This window comes from Lathamus discolor, chromosome Z (assembly GCF_037157495.1).
Source record: "Lathamus discolor isolate bLatDis1 chromosome Z, bLatDis1.hap1, whole genome shotgun sequence".
NCBI lineage: Eukaryota > Metazoa > Chordata > Aves > Psittaciformes > Psittacidae > Lathamus > Lathamus discolor.
In genome coordinates, this window is record NC_088909.1 from 56,264,562 (window position 1) to 56,281,614 (window position 17,053).

The following is a 17,053-nucleotide window of genomic DNA, read 5'->3' on the forward strand; positions in this document are numbered from 1 at the left end:
AATGCTAGAATCAGAGGATATCATTACAACATTGAACTGTTAATCACAGCTCAAAATAAAACATGTTTATTGCACTGATAAAATCACAACAGGGGGACCTGCTCTACCTCTTCCAACATTAAGCTGGTGCCTTCTCCCCTAACATACATCTTCTGGGAGCTGATGGGCGATTTCATCTAAAGATAAAAAACAAACTTCAGCATAGTGACTGCTCCTTATGGCTAATGATTAATGTTACCAGGAACTCAAACACTGATACCCACAGTAGCTGCCTGCCCGCCCACCTCAGCAATAATCTGAGTAACTTTTTCTAGGAAGAGACACCAGCGCTTGAGAAGTTTACACTGCAGTGGTCCTAAGCGGGAGCCAAATGGGAAGAAATCAAATATTTAAACCTCATGCTTCGCCGTTACTGAGGGGTCTAAAAATAGACAGACTTGGAACAAAGATGCGGGAGATTTCCTGTTCAAAACGGGGAGTCCAGGAAAAACTGAGATGCCCATGACAAAAACATACGATAAAAAATAATTACGTCACGGGTTCCTCAGGATCTCACCGAAGCCCCTGCGGGCCGCGGCGGGGGCGCGCACGGACCCGCCGCTCCGCACTCGCCCCCCTACCCGCCCCCCGGGTCCAGGGCCCCCCGCCACAGGGGATGTGCAAGTGCGGGGCTGGGGTAGGTGAGGGCAAAAGCAGGTCCGTGTCCCCCCTCCAACATCCCCCCTTTCCTCCTGCCCTCTTCCCTTCCCACATTTTCATTCTCCCATCCCCTCCTCGTCTTTCCTCCCTGCCTATTCATCTTCCCTCCTAGCCCTTCCCCTGACCTTCTTCGCATCTCTATCGACCCCCCCCCCCACACACCTCCCGCGCCCCGCTTCAGCCCCCGCCTCAGCCCGTCCCCGTCCCCGCATCTCCACCTTTGCCGGCAGCAGCCCGCCGAGGGCCAACTTGCCGGAGCCGCAGCCGCCACCGCCGCCTCCCTTCCCTCCGCAGGCGGAGCCGCGCTCGCACACACACAGACCAGACAGGCAGACAGACAGACAGACAGACAAGACGGGCTGGCAGAAGGACGCGCAAACACGCGCGCAGCCCCGCGAGCGGAGGTACCTCTCTAAGGCGCTCCCGCTCCTCCGGCGCGCAACGTGCACCGCCAGCTCCAAGCGCAGCCCCGGCACGTCGGGTCCCCCTTCCTCCTCCTCCTCCTCCTTCTCCTCCTCCCCTTCCCTCTTCGCCCGCCCCCTTCACCGACGCCAGGAAGAGGGGGCAAACCCGCCGGCCGCCCCGTAGCCGCCCCGCCCCGCCTCGCATTGTCCCGCCTCGTCCCGGTATGGCTGGGTCCCGTCCCGGGGGCGCTGCGCCCCCACGGAGCCTCCGCGCATCCTCCCCCCGCGCCGCGCCGCGGTCGGGTTACCGGGCCGGCTGCGAGCCCTCTCCTGTTACGGCGGCCCGCGCCGCGCAGGGCCGGAGGGAGGCAGCGGAGCCCCTGCGGGAAGCAGCGCGGCCCCGCGGCCCGCCTCCGGGGGTGTGCGGCGTGGGCTCTCTGACCGCGGCGCCGGGGGTTTCCGAGGGCTTCGGCGGCGTTTAGCTGCTAATCGGTGGTATTGGGGTTTGGGGGTTCCGGGGTTCGTTTTTTTCTTTTTTTTTTTCTTGTTTTTTTTTTTTTTTTAATCTTTCCGGTGTTTGTTTGTTGGGGTTTTGTTTGTTTATATAAATAAATATATATATATATATAAAAAAAAGTGAATGTACTTCCTTGGGTCCAAATGTGCTTGCAGCATTCACAGTAGGCTGTGGCAAGAATTTCCATTGGTTTGCCCCCCCCCCCCCCCCCCCAGTGAAGAACCTCTGCCTTTTATTTTTGGTTTCGGTAAGAACTTTACTATGCCCTCAGCTCCTGTGATGGAGATGAGGAACAGCTCCTAACCATTTCTTTGAGCTGCTCCTGAGTTTGTAGACCTCTGCTGTAGTCCCTTTGCATCACTCCTCCTGGCTCAAGAGTTTTAGGCTGCTCAAGGAGGAGCTTTGTCCATAGACCATCCTGTACCTTTTATCATCAAAGATGCCCTCTTGAATGTCAGCCTGATCTAATAGATCCTATTTGAGATTAAGAAATACACAAGATTTAAGATGAGGACAAAACGTGGATTCATATGGTGGCACAGTGGTGTTTTTCTCTTAAAAAACTAGTATTTTATGCGGAGTTTTTGAGCACAGAGCTGAGTTTCTGCAGAACTGTCTGCAGTAAACCTGAGATTTTGTTCATGCAATGGTCAGCTCAGACTCTACTGTCTTACGCAATTGTTTCATTATAAGCATCAATTCATATTTATCTACACTGAATTTCGTATATTGTCCAGTCAGTCTCATAATGTCCTTGTGTAGTTCTTCAGTCTTTCCTCTTACTGCTGACTTGATACCACTAATGAACACTATTTCACTTCATTCTCTGGTGAGATATGAGTACATTGAACAGCACATGTCCCAGCACTGATCTCTTCAGAAGCCTGCACCATTCAGCACCTCCCCCCATTGTGAGAACTGGTCATTTATTCCTGTACTTTGCATTTTATCTTCTAAGCAATTACTGAGCTATACCAGGGCTTTCCCTCTTCTTGCTAACAGTTCTTCAGTCTCCTTAAAAACCTTTGTCAAGAGCCTTTTAGAAACCCAGTCTAATGGAAATTAGATCACCCTGACCACATTTTTGTTGATCCTTCCAGAGACCTTCAAGACTTTTGTTTAAGGCAGGACTTTACAGCTGCAGTGTTGACTCTTCTCAGATAGATAGCATTAATCCAGGTGTCCTTTAGTTCTAACCCAATTAGCATCTCTCTATTTGCACAGAACAGGCATGAGGTTTGCAAACCTCTAGTTCTCCAGAGCCTATATGGAAGTATAGTGGCACATTTGCCACCTTCCCCTGTTTAGGTGCCAGTATTTTAAATGGGAAGGTAAATGCTGCTGTTGATAATTCAGCTGCTGCATTCTCTGGTGAGAACTCAAGGACATAGGTGCTCACACAGAGACACGTTGCTACCTGAATGTTGTGACAGTGAAAAGGCTTATAATAAAAGCTAATGGTATAAGGAAATAGATGCGTACATACCTAAGAGCAGACCTGTAAGTCAGTGCTGTTAATGGAAGTAAGAAGCTATCTTAGTAATTAACTGTATGTATCCATGACCCTCTTTGCAAACATGAATACTAAAGCACACAGAGAATGGTACAGACAAGACTCCTCCGAGGTCTTTGACCCAGGAAGCCGTTGCCATACTCCGTATCTGCTGCTGTCTGTTTTGTCTCTTTCATACTTCGCTGTAAATTCTCCAGGTGAAGTATGGCCCTTTTTAATGCACATTTTTTACTTGACACTAGCATACGGCATGGAAAGGAAGAAGACCAGCTCTTAGCAGGGGGTGTTTGAGCTGCACCATCTAGGATTGTTCCCAGGAACATCTGCAGTTCAGTTACCTGCCCAAAGACAGGACTCCCACCCTTTGTCCTTCTAGGATCCATGCAGGTGGGCCTGGCATGTGCTAGAGCTGTAGTATGGTTCTCTTCAGCCCATTTGCAGGGAGCAGGCAGGGAGCAATGAGAAGCTGCACCTCTGGCATCTGACTGAAGCAGCTGTGCATAGACATGCGTCACTGCTCACACCTACCAGCCTGCCCTGCTGTCTCTGCTGCCACAGGTAGGTATGCTATCCAAATGGCAGTGTGGGGCTGGAGGGGAAAGAGAAATAGGAGCATGGGGGTTGCATCCCTTTTGGGTGTTTCACAGGTCTGACCATGTTTGTTGGGTTTTTAGAAACTTCAGCTGATAGAACAAGCCAGTTATCAAAAGGAAGGGAGGGAGAAAAATACATCAGCCTTTTTTTAAGTTGTTGAAACCTTCAGAACTATGCAGAAAGGTCTCCTCCAGGCCTTAGAAACATAATTAAAATAATCATAGTCAATATCATGCTTTTTGAAGGTCTCAAGTTTTGGAGACTGGCAATACTGCGCTGTAGGAAAAAATCTGTGGTGCTTACTGCAACCAAAGATGTTACACTGCCAAAGGGGGAACTTCAGAGCTCCTCTTAGTGGGTTCCCACCCCTCTGCCCTTTTGTTCCTATCCTGCTTACTGTCCTCATACAGGGTTGGACTGAACTGCATGACTGCAGCACAGATTTTGCTCCATTAGATAAAGCAATATCTAATGACGCTGATACTGTTTGAATTTTTATTTTGCCTTTTTTCTTGTGAGATGCATTTACTTAGTATTAATAAAGGTAGCACATGTCTGATATATCACAGAGGAAATCCAATGTGATTTCACTGTGTGTATTTTAGTGAACTTTGACTATTGGCTTCAAATTTGCATTTTTAATGGTTACAACAGCAGAAGAAAATTATTTTAAAAGTTTGTTTTAAAGATGTGTTTTGTTAATGCTCTGTGATTTTTGAACAGTAATACAGAGGGCTTCTGGTAGGGAGAAGAAGGAGTTAATCTTCGCCAGGGTGCAGCCCTCCCTAATCTTTGCTGTGAAGTTAAAATATCTTTATCTAAATAATGAATTGTGAGATTAGTAGGTGTGGTCCCAAAGCCTCTGAAAGTAGGAAAAGTATGATGATCAGGTGCATTAGGCCAACTTTTGTCAATAAAGGTCGTTATTTTAAACATTCAAATGACAGTTCTTTGCCTGTCATTCCCTTTCAGGCCTGCTGTATGTGCCCTGTGAACTGAAAAGGGATATGTTACCCCTGGTATTACCTCATTCCTTCTCCAGTGACTGACAAACATACATCCCAAGGCTGTACTGAACATGTAGGAAAAAGTGACAAAACCAGATCCTGAGATTGTGTGACATTCTTGGGAAAGCTCAAGGAAGTGTGACTGCATATCTGTACTAATACTTGCAGGGAGCTGCAAAGCTGAAGTATATACATAGGCTGTGAACAAGAGGACTAGTGCCACTGAAGTTAGTGGGAACTGCAGACACCAAACACCTCCAATAACTGGGCCACATGGTTATGTGAGGCATTGTTATTGTACAAAAAGGCTTTTATTTCTACTCTTTTTTTTTCTCTGCCACATAAGCTGACCTAGATTACAATCTGCCTCTGTACAGATGCATGCTCTTCCATGGGCAGAAAGACGGCAGAGCTGTTGCCAATGAAGAGTGCCTGGAGTTAGGAAGGGGAAGAGACACAGGGCAGCTCAGAATGGCAAGATAAAGAGAAGGAAATGAAAGACTAAGACATTTGGAGTAGAAGAGAGAGAAAGAGGGGGAGAAGACAGTGAAGTCATATCTATATCTGCTGCCCCTGCAATATCCAGGAGACAGAGGAGTTACTCAGAGTCTTTGCTTCTGGAATTTGTTGGTATATTGGACCCTAGTTTCTGTGTGAGAGATTTTTATTTTTTTAAACTGTTACACAGCAAACCTTCAAGTGGAGAATAATTCAAAGGGTGCACCTCTTCCTATTAGGAAGAAATTCTTTCAGGCTGCAGTTTCATAGCCCAGCATGCTGTTCTTGTTCTCTATGAACTCTCAAAGATGCTGAGAGTAGTGCAGAATAAAGAAAGGAAAAAGAATATTGTGATAATGATGCTGGATATGTCAGGCACTTTTACAACATTTATAAAATGAAATGCAGTCCTGAAAGATGATGCCTGATCTGGGAGTCTCCACACTGTGTATAAAAAATGGGGTTTGCTTGGGATGCAGAATTTTAAGTGTCAGATTAGCTGTCAGAAATTTTGTGCTTAGATTAATTTTTCTTTGTGATTCTGGTTACTTCTCTGACTGCAGAATAACATGCACATGAGCTGGCTGAGGGAATGTGCTGGCTTGTGGTAATGCATGTGAGATGAAAATGGTACTTGTGTGTATTCTCTGTGCATTTATAAAACTAATGAATGCAGAGATCCATCAGTCAGCAGAAGAGCTGTGGGAAGTTTGGAGGTCACATTCATAAATGCTTTATATTCAGTACAGGGATGAAATGTCAAGTATTACAGAAGTAGGGAGCTGCTTGTTGGGAAGTGACTGGAGATCCCTGTTCCATTCCCGGTGTTGCTGGTGATCTGAGATGTGACCGAAGGCATGTCACATTCCCTTATATGTGTCTATGAGTTGATAACTTTTAGGACAGGGACTGACTGTTAGTGGCTGTTTGCAAAACATAACGGGACCTCAGCTGTGGTTCGGGAATTCAAATACTAATGTAATACGAACTTAAATATTATTTTCTGAAGTTACTTAGCTGACTAACAGGCTTGTTTAGATATTTCTATTATGTGGTGAAATAGCTTGGCAAGATCTGTATCAGCAACTAGCAACATGAATAAACTCATTGACTTAAATGTGACTCCTGAGTAAGTAACATTTAAGTACTGGCTCCATAAACTTTTAGTCATCATTGGCTTACAAACTACATGCGTCGCTGTGCCAGCACTTACCACACCGTGTATTTTACTGCAAGCTATTCTGTCACAGGAGTAATACCCAGTAGTAACTGTGTGTGTAATCCACACCCACGTGAAGCAGTTATGCTGTTCTGTAGTTCCAGAAAAGGTCCAGTTTCATTGGCATTATGTTCTCTTCAGTTCACGGGAACTGTTAATTCCCCTTCATGAGAAATCCAAGGAAATCATTCACTCCCTGTGATGCTGTAAGGGATATTGATTTTTAATTGCAGCTCGTGGGGATACCACTGCATAACTGACTCATGGTTCTCCCTCCTTCTTCTGGAAAATGCAGTCATTGCAAATGTGGAGCTCTGAATTTTCACTTAAACCTCTTTACAGTCTTACTCCAGATAATGTTTCTGCTTTGATTACTCCTGCCTTATCTTACTCTTTTTGTACCTTCTTCCACAATAGTTCCCATATCTTTCCCCTACTGTGGGCTTTGTGTCTCCTTTCAGTATGTTACTTTTCCTAAGCACAGGAGGAAAAAAAAATCCATTCAGTAGTATCCCTCAAAATTCTACAAATCCCTCTTTCAAGTCTGTTTCATCAATAACATCAACAGAAGGCAGTCCTGAAAGATGGCTCGCCTGTGTCCAGCTTGCCTGACTGAGCCTGAAGATCAGCAGGGGCAGGGGGCCTATCTCTACATATTTTCTGACTCACTGTGTGCATAGGCAGAGCCATATAAATATAGCATTACTTTTTGCCACAGCTTTACATGTTCTACATTTACTTCAATAGCTGGGGCAAGATAATCACAGGCTACAGTACTTCAACAATTATGTACAGTTGCATATTGTTCCTCCAACTGAACAGGCAATGCAAAAAAGATTTGAAGAGCAATCATTATTTTAGAAATCAGGAACTCTAGCTCTGTAACTCTTCTGTACAATACTTGAATAGCATATTCTCACAAAGAGCATTTGTTTGTGAACTAAAGAGCTTGATCCAAAGCCCAGTGGAGGCTCTTCCAATGCATTCAATGAGCTTTGGATTAAGTCCTTCCTGAGGAACAGATGCAGCGTTTTATTCACTGCCACTAGAACAATAAAAATGACAAGACAAAGAATAAAGTTGTCTATAGAGAATAAAGCAGTGTTGTCCTGCAGCAGCTTACATACATTAGGCTCTATAAATAAAAGAAAGTCCTGTAGAGTTAGTAAAATTGTTTGTGTAGCCCATTCACAAAATACATTGTGCAGAAATATTTAAATATCTCCTCATATACACCCAAACACAGTGTATTTCACTGAGTATTCAACTTCCCAGTATTTGGAAGGACTGAGTTAATAAGCATGACTACAAATTTCAGTTGTGCAAACAAAGATAACACAGAAGTAGTTTGTTGCCATTAATCATCAAAACTGCAATGAAAGAGAGAGCTGGTGATTTTTTTTATGTCATGGCTTTTAGATGGATCCAGAGTGTTTTCTAAGACCTCGACTGGAGACAGGCTTTCCTTAAGTAAGTTTATCTCATTCAGCATAATAATTTCTTATCTGGCCTGTAGATGTTATCAAAATGTAAGCAATAATGAGTGTTGAGGAGCAGAGACATTTGCCCCTGCAGGAAAAAGTGGGGCCAGTGTCACCCCAGGAAAAAGAGCCGACAAGGGAGATAAGCAGCTGTGGGAGACACAAGAGACCAGACTGAAGCAAAACTGGCAGCAAATGAAAGAACAATTAGCAGAAACTAATCTGGGTGGGAAACTTGCAGAAGAGACGAAATATGGAAGAAATTTGATCAGAGGCTTTCAAGAGGACTGGGTAGATCCTGTAAAGACATCTAGTGGGAGAAAGAGGGTGCAAGCAGCAGACAAAACAGGACTGTTTTTTTAAAACACCTTCATGGGTTTATGTAGGAAGAGAATCAAAAGCGGACAAATACTATTATACAAAACTATGCCTGTAACTATTAAAAATAATACCATTTAAATTTTACTTGCTCATATTTAAATGTTCCTAACTTTAGCTCACAAGTAGCAGCATTGGAAACAAGACACTATTCTTAAACACTTTTCATTTAATTATCACGCAAAGCAAACACAGTGCTTACTCCAGTTCCAAACATTAACTAAATGCAGAAAGGCGCATTTTGTCATGCCATCTTTTTCTGGAAGTTTGCCACAGGTGTGCTCTGACAACTATGAAGAAGAGAAATGCTTCTGTCTTTGCTTTTACTCCTACATGGGGAATCCTGTCAGCCTCCATGGACTAAAATCACTGCTTCACAGAAGAACAGCAAGACCCTCTTACCATATTCTTAATATTTCCACCTGTATATTGCTACGATCTTAAGGAGTGGTCCTGCATATTCTTCATATCTTTTGATCTTCTGAGTTTTGCACATTGAAGTACAAATCTCCAGCAATCAGACCGCCTTCTCCACACATTTTACTGAGCCCTCCCCATATTAAAGACTGAATGCTTGCTCCTGATAGTGCTACTGCAGTGGTGCTAAATGCCTCCAGCTGGGATGTGTCATTTGCTGCAGGGTGGATGGCAACGCTAGGAATGGGTAAGTGAGAAAACCAACCCTACTTGAAGGTCCTCAGAAAGTCAGAGACAAGTGGATCATATTCAAAACAGAAATTATTTGTCCCATGACAAAGAATGTTTTTCGCCTCAAACAACATTTTTACGTTTCCAAAAGATGCATCCTTTTCTCGACTTAGAAAGGCAGCAGGCCCAATCAGTAAATCTGTGGCCAGCCTGAGGGACTGGCTGTCCCTGCAGTAAGCTGAGGTCTTAGCTTCACTGCATTTTCTTATCATCAGATGTGAAATCAGGCAAAATGAAAGTGTAATGAGATGATAAGACAAGTTGATTGTAGGCCTGCTAATTAAAAATACACAGTATTCTGTGAGGAAATCCAGCTCTGCGGTATGAAACTGCAATGTGTTTCAATGTCCAACTCACATCCTGTAGGAGCAGGCAATCTCATTTGTCTTCAGAAATGAAGGTAGGTGGACATGTTTTACACAGGCACCACAGCTTGGCTGCTTGTGACTTTGCTTTGGCAGTTTCCATGCAGAGCCACAGAATAAAATTACAATGCCAGAGGTCAAACATAATGTCTCTGATGGCTTTGAATGACTAACAATCCTCTGGCTTCCCTAACCAATGTTGCCTGCCTTGGTCATGATTTGAAGACGCACAGGAGAGCAATTAGCACAGACCATAATTGGAAATGAACTCTTAGCTGTGTGCTATGACCTGCAGTTCAGTAACTCAGATGAATCCTCCTCTCCATTAGCTAGCCCAGCTCTGCTGACTTAAATATGAGGTGGACTGCGGCCAGGACCAGGGGTGAAGAGCGTGGCCTGAGAAACCAGCAATAAGAACTGGCAGGAGCTAGTTGGAGAAAGCATCAGCTGTTTTAATCCTTGAAGTTGTGTGCCCTGCCCTGGATTGTTACTGAATTTCACTTCAATTTCCTGTGAATTTCAGCACTACCCCTTCATGGCTGGTGTGGCAGCAAGACTTATCCTAAACTGCATTAAAAGGTCAGAGAGGAGGGGTTATAAAACCATGCAGCCTTACACTTGGAAAGATAAGCAGGGATTTTTGTCATCTGGCCTCACAAGTTTCAGAATCATTTGCTGTGCAGAAAGAGCATCTTGCTTTTAAACTGCCCCAGAGTGCTGAAAATACCACACCTCTGTGATTTTGAATTATCTGTAAAGTTTTCAGCCACAGTGCGTTTATGGCAGTAGGGCAAGGGGGAGAATGAGGAGATGAGGTTGTATCCTGCATCTGTTTGGATGTTTCGTTTGTTTTAAGCAGCTGCCCAGTGAAATTAGTTAATCTTTCCAAAGATGTCTGGTCTCACTTGGGTTCTTTGATGATACAATCTTTCATAAAGCCAGTGAAAGAGCAAATTGAAGTTCTGTATCTCTTATTAAATATTCCAGCATCAGACAGGATAGCAACATCCTTTCCACTGCAAAACAAATTCTTTCACCCTATTCTGATCTTTTTATAGTCATAAAAGTTTTGTTAAAATTAGGAGTTCACCAAGACAATCTCCCAGGCTCCTGTATATCTTCTTCCTTGTGGTGTATATTTACATCTTCTTCCTCATTACCAGTCAGCAGTAATGACGGTGGAAACATAAAGAAAAACAGCTGCAGTTTATGCTACTCCCACGCGCATATTTGTTCTCCTTTTTAAGCAAAAGCTGCAAGTGATAGAGTACATGGTATTCTGAACTTGCACTCCAAAAAGAGCTACAGGCATAACAGGATGTGTTTTAAACACAACAATGAAGAGGCAGCATTTTGCTATTAAGAAAAGAAGGAAGAAACATAAAATCTCTGAGAACATTCATAAACTTCGTCTTGTTCAACAACAGGTCCAGCTTGTCTTGTTCTGAGCACGTGACATAGAGTGCCTCCTTCCTTTCTTGTAAGGAAGGGCACTGATTTGCTTCATGACAAGGATCAAGTGTAGTATATTTTTTTACTAATCCATATGCTGTCTTCACTGGTCATGAATGTCATTACCTATTAAATGTAAGAGTTTTCTATGCTTTACTGAAACCTGTGCAGCTACCATTGACTTGAACCATATTGTCAAGAGCACAGTCTGGACCTAGAGGTAGCTTGCTGCTTCTTGTTAATAGCTTGTTAAAGTTGAAGGGAAATTCACAGTGGCCCAGGTCTCCACTTGGAGTAAGTAGGCTGTTGAAATAACAGCTATGCAAATTTCTGTTTCCTGATTTCTATTCACTGAGATCTACTTTCTCTTGATACAATAAAAAAAAAACTTGTTTCAGCCAGGTCAGAATATATCCTCTTCAGCGTTTGTCTAGAATTGATGTTTTTCTTACATGAAAATAACATTGGCCATTTGACTGTTTAGCAATAGAAAGGACAATTGTCTTGTGTTTGTCTCTCTCAGCAAATGCAAGCTTAGAAGAATTTCTGTTCAGCTGGTCCATATTGTCTTTGCCTTGAACATCAGGCTTAACACTTCCACAAATTGTTAGCAAGTTATTAAAGAGAATTTCATCACTTTGTCATTTACTATGACTAAATGAATTTTATTCCGTGCTGGTATGGATACTCTCCTGGACTTTATTGACTTTCCCATGCCAGCATTTTGCTGATTCTGCTCATGCCGCATCAGTGACAGCACTGAGTCAGCCTCCCTCTTACAAGGTTCTGCCATTAAACCTTTTCCTTCAGTGGGGAGTTGTTATTAAAAAAAGAGACCATTTTTTTAAAACCAAGGAGAAAATGGTGCTAAGTCAGGTTTTATTCTGTGTGGTGTTACACTCCCAAGCATTGGAGGTACTGTGTTATTAAAACAAATTGCATTCCAGGGTCATTGAACTTTTTTTCTCCCCTTTCTTAAGCATGACCTAAACTTACACCAGAGAAAGTTAAGGACTGATTAAAATCTAGCTCAGAGCTTTTCCAGCAGTCCTATAGGTCCTGCTTGTGATACACAAGCTACCACAAAATGATACTACACTGAGCACAGAGCTGTTAGCAACCAGTGAAAAAAGTCTAGGAATGTCTGCGTAAGTCCTCCAGATACAGTCAGAATGATTTAAATATCTGAATTAATTGTAACATGAAGGTTTTGTTTTGATAGTTTTGCATTATCAATTCGAACCTTAGTTTAATTGTGTGTGTTGTATATTATTTGCCTAAAGAAAGGTGGATTCTCACTGACTGATACCCCTGAGGATATGTTGATTTACTGCCTTATATAGATTTAATCTTAAATTTGGTTGTTGTTTCTTGATAGCTGAGAATATGAAATTCTGTGCTATATTGTCCATTCTAAATTTTTAAGCACATTTAGTGAGGTTCATATTTTTTATTAGCAGATTCGTTTTGTTTTGTTCTTTTTTTTTTTGTTTTTTTAATTATGTTGGTCCATCACCTTTTGGATTTTATTAGTATTTAAATAAAAACTATTGGAAACCTGGATTTTTTAGAAAACTACTAGTGTGTTTTGTGGTTTTGTTTTTTTTAATGGTAGGTGAAACTACTAAATGTGATAAGAAAAATCTAAGAAAACCTTTTCAAAACATGTTTTGCATTTACCTTTTCTCATTAAAAAAAAAAAGAAAAAGTTTTAGCAGGTGCTGGATTTAGCTGATAATTCATCAAGGCCTCTAAGGTCTTAAAGCTAGCTGATCTGAGCTTCTTACACCAGTTTTCACTCACAGACCAGGAGAAGAAATGAAGTTGCTGCATTTTTATCTTTAAATGCCTCTCTAAGCAAAAGAATTAGTTTTTGGGCTAAACTTAACTAATATTACTGAAAAATCCCAACCCACTGCTTTTATAGCAGAAGTCTGAAATATGCTTTATCAGTTTAATCTGAATCAGTTTAACAGCCTTGATTACTAATTTGATTTTATTTAAAGAAATGTGAAAGATTAAAGTAAATTTGAGCAGGAATATGGGCAATGTATATCCAAGTTTGCACCTTTGTTTAAAAGAACAGTTTATGACAAATATTGTTGGAGAGGCCTTTAGTTTTTAATATGGTTGGTTTTGTCTTTAGATATATGTGCTTCACGCTCAGCAGTGTCAGCAGGCCTGAAGATGAATGTTCTGGCCCTGAGGAATTCACTTGCCTGTTCACTCCCTTTCTACTCCCAGCATCATACTGACAAATCCATTTGCTGCTCTTAAAAGTAATGGCTGCACATGATCACACCGAGAACAAAAAAGGAATATTCCCATCATTCATTTTCCAGCAAAGTGGTACATTCCCAGACACCCCATGCTATCAGGTGAGCTAACAGACAACCTCTTCGCAGCTGAAGATGTGCCCTATGCCACCTAACGCAGAGTGCCAACAAGCATTATGTCTTAGCACAGGTCCGATCCCTGTGCTTCCCACAAGAACATGGTGGGAAGAGACTTACCCCTGCACCCTCCTCGGCTTCGGGACTTTCACAGGAGCACGGTCCCAGCGGGTCCTTTGGCAGCATATCTGATTCTTCTGTGCCTACAAAACCAAAGACATTTTATTGCCCATGGGAGAATACATATGGTTGAGAAGTTGCTTTGCTTTGCTTGGATCCATTTCTAGCAGCCACGCTCTGTCACGAGCCTGGTATCTCATCAGCATTTTGAAAGAAAGCATAAAGGGTAAAAAAACAATTGACTGAAAAATATCTTTGCCAGCTGGAGAGAGCTCTGCGTGCTGTGGAGAGGCAGCTACCGCTGGGAGAGAACACAGCGGGTGCTTAGCAGGTTGCACAGCACACCACGGCTTGGGAAGGATATTGTCAACTTCAGCACCTTCAGCAGCCATCCCTGTCCTGAGGGTGGTGCCCAGTACTGGGACTGTGGCTGCCCTGTCACTGATGGGTTGTGGGAAGGCCCTGGCTGCCAAGCCCAGCTTTGCCACCCTCAGGGAGTCCCCCAGGCACTGGTTCTTCTGTGCTCGCCTGTGTTGTGGTGCTGAAGGTATGCCCGTGCTCACACCATCCCTGGAGAGAAGCCAGAGGGCTTTTCTGCACTTCTGTGCATCCCAAGGGAAGGATAACTAAGAGCATCTAGGATTCTAACTAAGAGCATCTAGGATCCTAACTAAGAGCATCTAGGATCCTAACTCAGAGCATCTCATTAGTCAACACTGTTCCTCAGCCAGTCACTAATCACCTCTGCTTATGGGGTGAGGGCAGGTCTGGAAGAACCTCTGCACTTTTATTTCTACGTCAAGCTTAAACTTTGAAGAAGGTAAGAACATATCTGCTGATTTCGCCTCCAGGGACAATCTTGCTAAAGTATAGCTAGCCACAGACAGCATTACTTTTGGAATTTCAGTAGCAATGGCAATAGTTAAAATAAATGACAGTGGATTAGAGACAGATTAAATTAGTGAATATTTTCTAAACTGTGAAATCAAATTATGGAGGTTACATGGTCTCCACTATGGAGCGTAAGGGTGTATAAAGATTTATAGATCATCTCCAGTAGCTCTGTTGAATGTACACATTCACACTGTGAATACAGTGAATAGTGTTCTTTGTGCTACCACAGCACTGTGCGCACCTACTGGATTTGAAATATGGCACATGTAATAATACAGCTTGAAATGGCTCTGCAGTCCTTGGTCAATACAATGGCAGTTATTCATGCCCTCTGATGCTACTTCACTCTATAAACTTGAGCCTGTGTCTTCAGACCACTACTGGTTGTGTGTACTCCACAGTTGTGTTGTGATTACCTACACAAAAGGATCTGTGCATCAGAGATGCTCTTTGTTTATTTGTCGCTGCAGTGGGCAGTGGCACATGCCAGCAGTGGCAGCATGAGCTGAAGTCTACCTATGCATGGAGGCACTGACTACACACCAGTATTTTTCTTTCTAACAATATTGGCTGCTTTCCCTGCTTTTTGGTAGCATCAGATTTTTTGCTCTAGGGGAAGCATATTTAAAAACATCAGTGAAACCTATGTGCCAAAATCCTGTAGGTGCTTTTGACTTCCTCCTGCACAGATTTTTTGGAGCTGCACCCTCCTCTTCCCATATACTGAGCTGTGGTGTCCACATAGTCCACAGAGCCAATGGGCAGCCCCAGCAAGGTTTAAAGGCTGCTTTAAAACCAGTGGAAAAGCACAATAATGAAATTGGGACCTTTTTTAATTGTTGTGCTCTCAGCACTCTGGAGAAGTCTGCAAAGCCAGAGGTCTAATCGCGTGACTTTACCACAGGTTTGATCCTTCTTTTGCATTCACCTCTGCTGGGGTTCCCCCAGAGCACTGCGGCTTTGGAAGGGGTGCTGCAGAAGAGGCATGTAGTTTATTCTGTCCCCATTACTTTTTTCTGCTGTTTTGGAATGATGATTTTTTTTTCTTTCCAGCTCACTTTGATAACTTTATCCATGCTAATCTCAGGCTGAAAGGACTCTCCTTGTTATATGTCTGTGGAGTATTTCAACACTGTGGGCTTCTGATTGGCTACTGATAGCTATATGCTGTCCTGCTATTCAAATACAGTTGTAAAATAGAACTGTCTGCCTTTTTGTGTCATTTTATTAAAGGATCCTTTCATACTCGGGACCCTGTGCATCTTTTTTTTTTGAAGTGTATTTGGAATTGTGAAGCCTTCAGGATGTTGGAAGGAATGAATCAGAGGGTGGAAGCAGTGTGCATCACTCGACATCTGAATCAATTGCAAGTGTGGTTCAGGAAAGAGGGATGAATTCATTAAAAAACATACTATTGTTCTCTGCCAAAGTGCTGATATATATGTAACCTATGTCCAGCCATAAAGGGCAGTCTGGTGATTAGGATGCTAAATGGAAATGTGGGTTGCCTCATTTCACACCTGTGACTAGCATTTCTTGGTAGGACCAGGTATTGACTTAAGTTGTTAAACTGTAAGTGATATTTCCCATTGCTGTTGGCAACACATGAAAGATTAACTAGAGCATTTCAGAGGTAATATAAGCAGTTAACTAGAAAAAAAAAAAAAGTAATGGAAGTCCAAGGCCTAGAAATTAACATGCACAAGAAAAGGACAGATCTTCCCCAAATCTCGCAAAAATATATAAATACTACAAGCCTCAGTAGACTTCACCTCCACACCCTGTATTTGGTGACAGACTGTATCTGCCATATAGCACGGACCTCTGACTTTGTCTGCATAAAGGACATGGCAACTTTATAATGACCCTTGGATTAAAAAAATAATAATTCCAAGCATGTTCACATCTGTGGACATGTTGTAAAGGCTGCACATAGTACCAGTTCATTCTGCCATTATCACAGCTAAAGTTTTACATCTATCATCGTCTGTATACAGCAGTGATGAAGTAACTCAACCAGAACAGCTGCAGGGCAGCTCCATCAGCACTATTGGGGCTCAGTGGCTTTTCATTCATCTCTGTGCATGCTAGCTCCACTTCTGTGTAACACTGTGCTGACTTATTTGTTTCCTTTTATTTGCTGTTGATTTCAACTGTGAATAGGGTTTGATGGATGACAGGAGTTTAACAATAAAGAGGACCAGACAATAGAACAGGAATGAAGCTGAGCTAACAGTCTGTTTCCTTAAGAGACATATCTGTGCAGACTTAGGAAAGAAATCAGGGTGCAGATAATGAGAAGGAATTTGGGCTTTCAGCTGACCACCATCAGCCAGAATAGAAAGGAACAGATGTTGTCAAGACAAAAACAATGAAATTTGAGTATAAGAGGCAGATGCCCAGATCCTGGTCATACAGTTGGCAGTGAAATTGCAGAATATGGATGAGGAATAGAAGTACTGATGAGTGATCTGGAAAACTGCTGTGCACACCCACTCGTTGCTCTTAGCAAAAAAAAGGGGAGATTTTAGAAGTTCATTCCTGAATCACAGTTCTTCATGGTCAGCACTGTTACCATGGGGGAAGCACCTCTCATTGGTTAGAAGTGACCTGGGGCAGTACACTCATCTCAGGGGTGCTTGCTCTATCCATCTCAGTCTGTCACCTGTTTCTGGTCTACTTCTATAGGACCTGGACAAAGAAAGGAAACTTTAAGATGCAATTCAGCTACCACTATATGCCAGCTTTCTACAGAAGCCCACAACTCCCTTAGAAAATCCTTCACAAATGCAAAAATCACCCAGAAACTGC

The 17,053-nt window shown here is 42.8% G+C and overlaps 1 protein-coding gene across 2 annotated transcripts in view; it reads right to left on the reverse strand.

The window, feature by feature from the left end:
* PALM2AKAP2 (PALM2 and AKAP2 fusion) overlaps positions 1-17,053 on the reverse strand; it is a 267,010-nt gene that overhangs the window by 96,483 nt on the left and 153,474 nt on the right. Inside the window, exon 8 of one of the 2 annotated variants that reach the window (XM_065664052.1) lies at positions 13,349-13,431. In XM_065664052.1, coding sequence (XP_065520124.1) covers positions 13,349-13,431 — 83 coding nt within the window. Of the gene's footprint in view, positions 1-1,107; positions 1,192-13,348; positions 13,432-17,053 lie in introns of those variants that run through there. The other variant, XM_065664054.1, reaches the window with a different exon arrangement.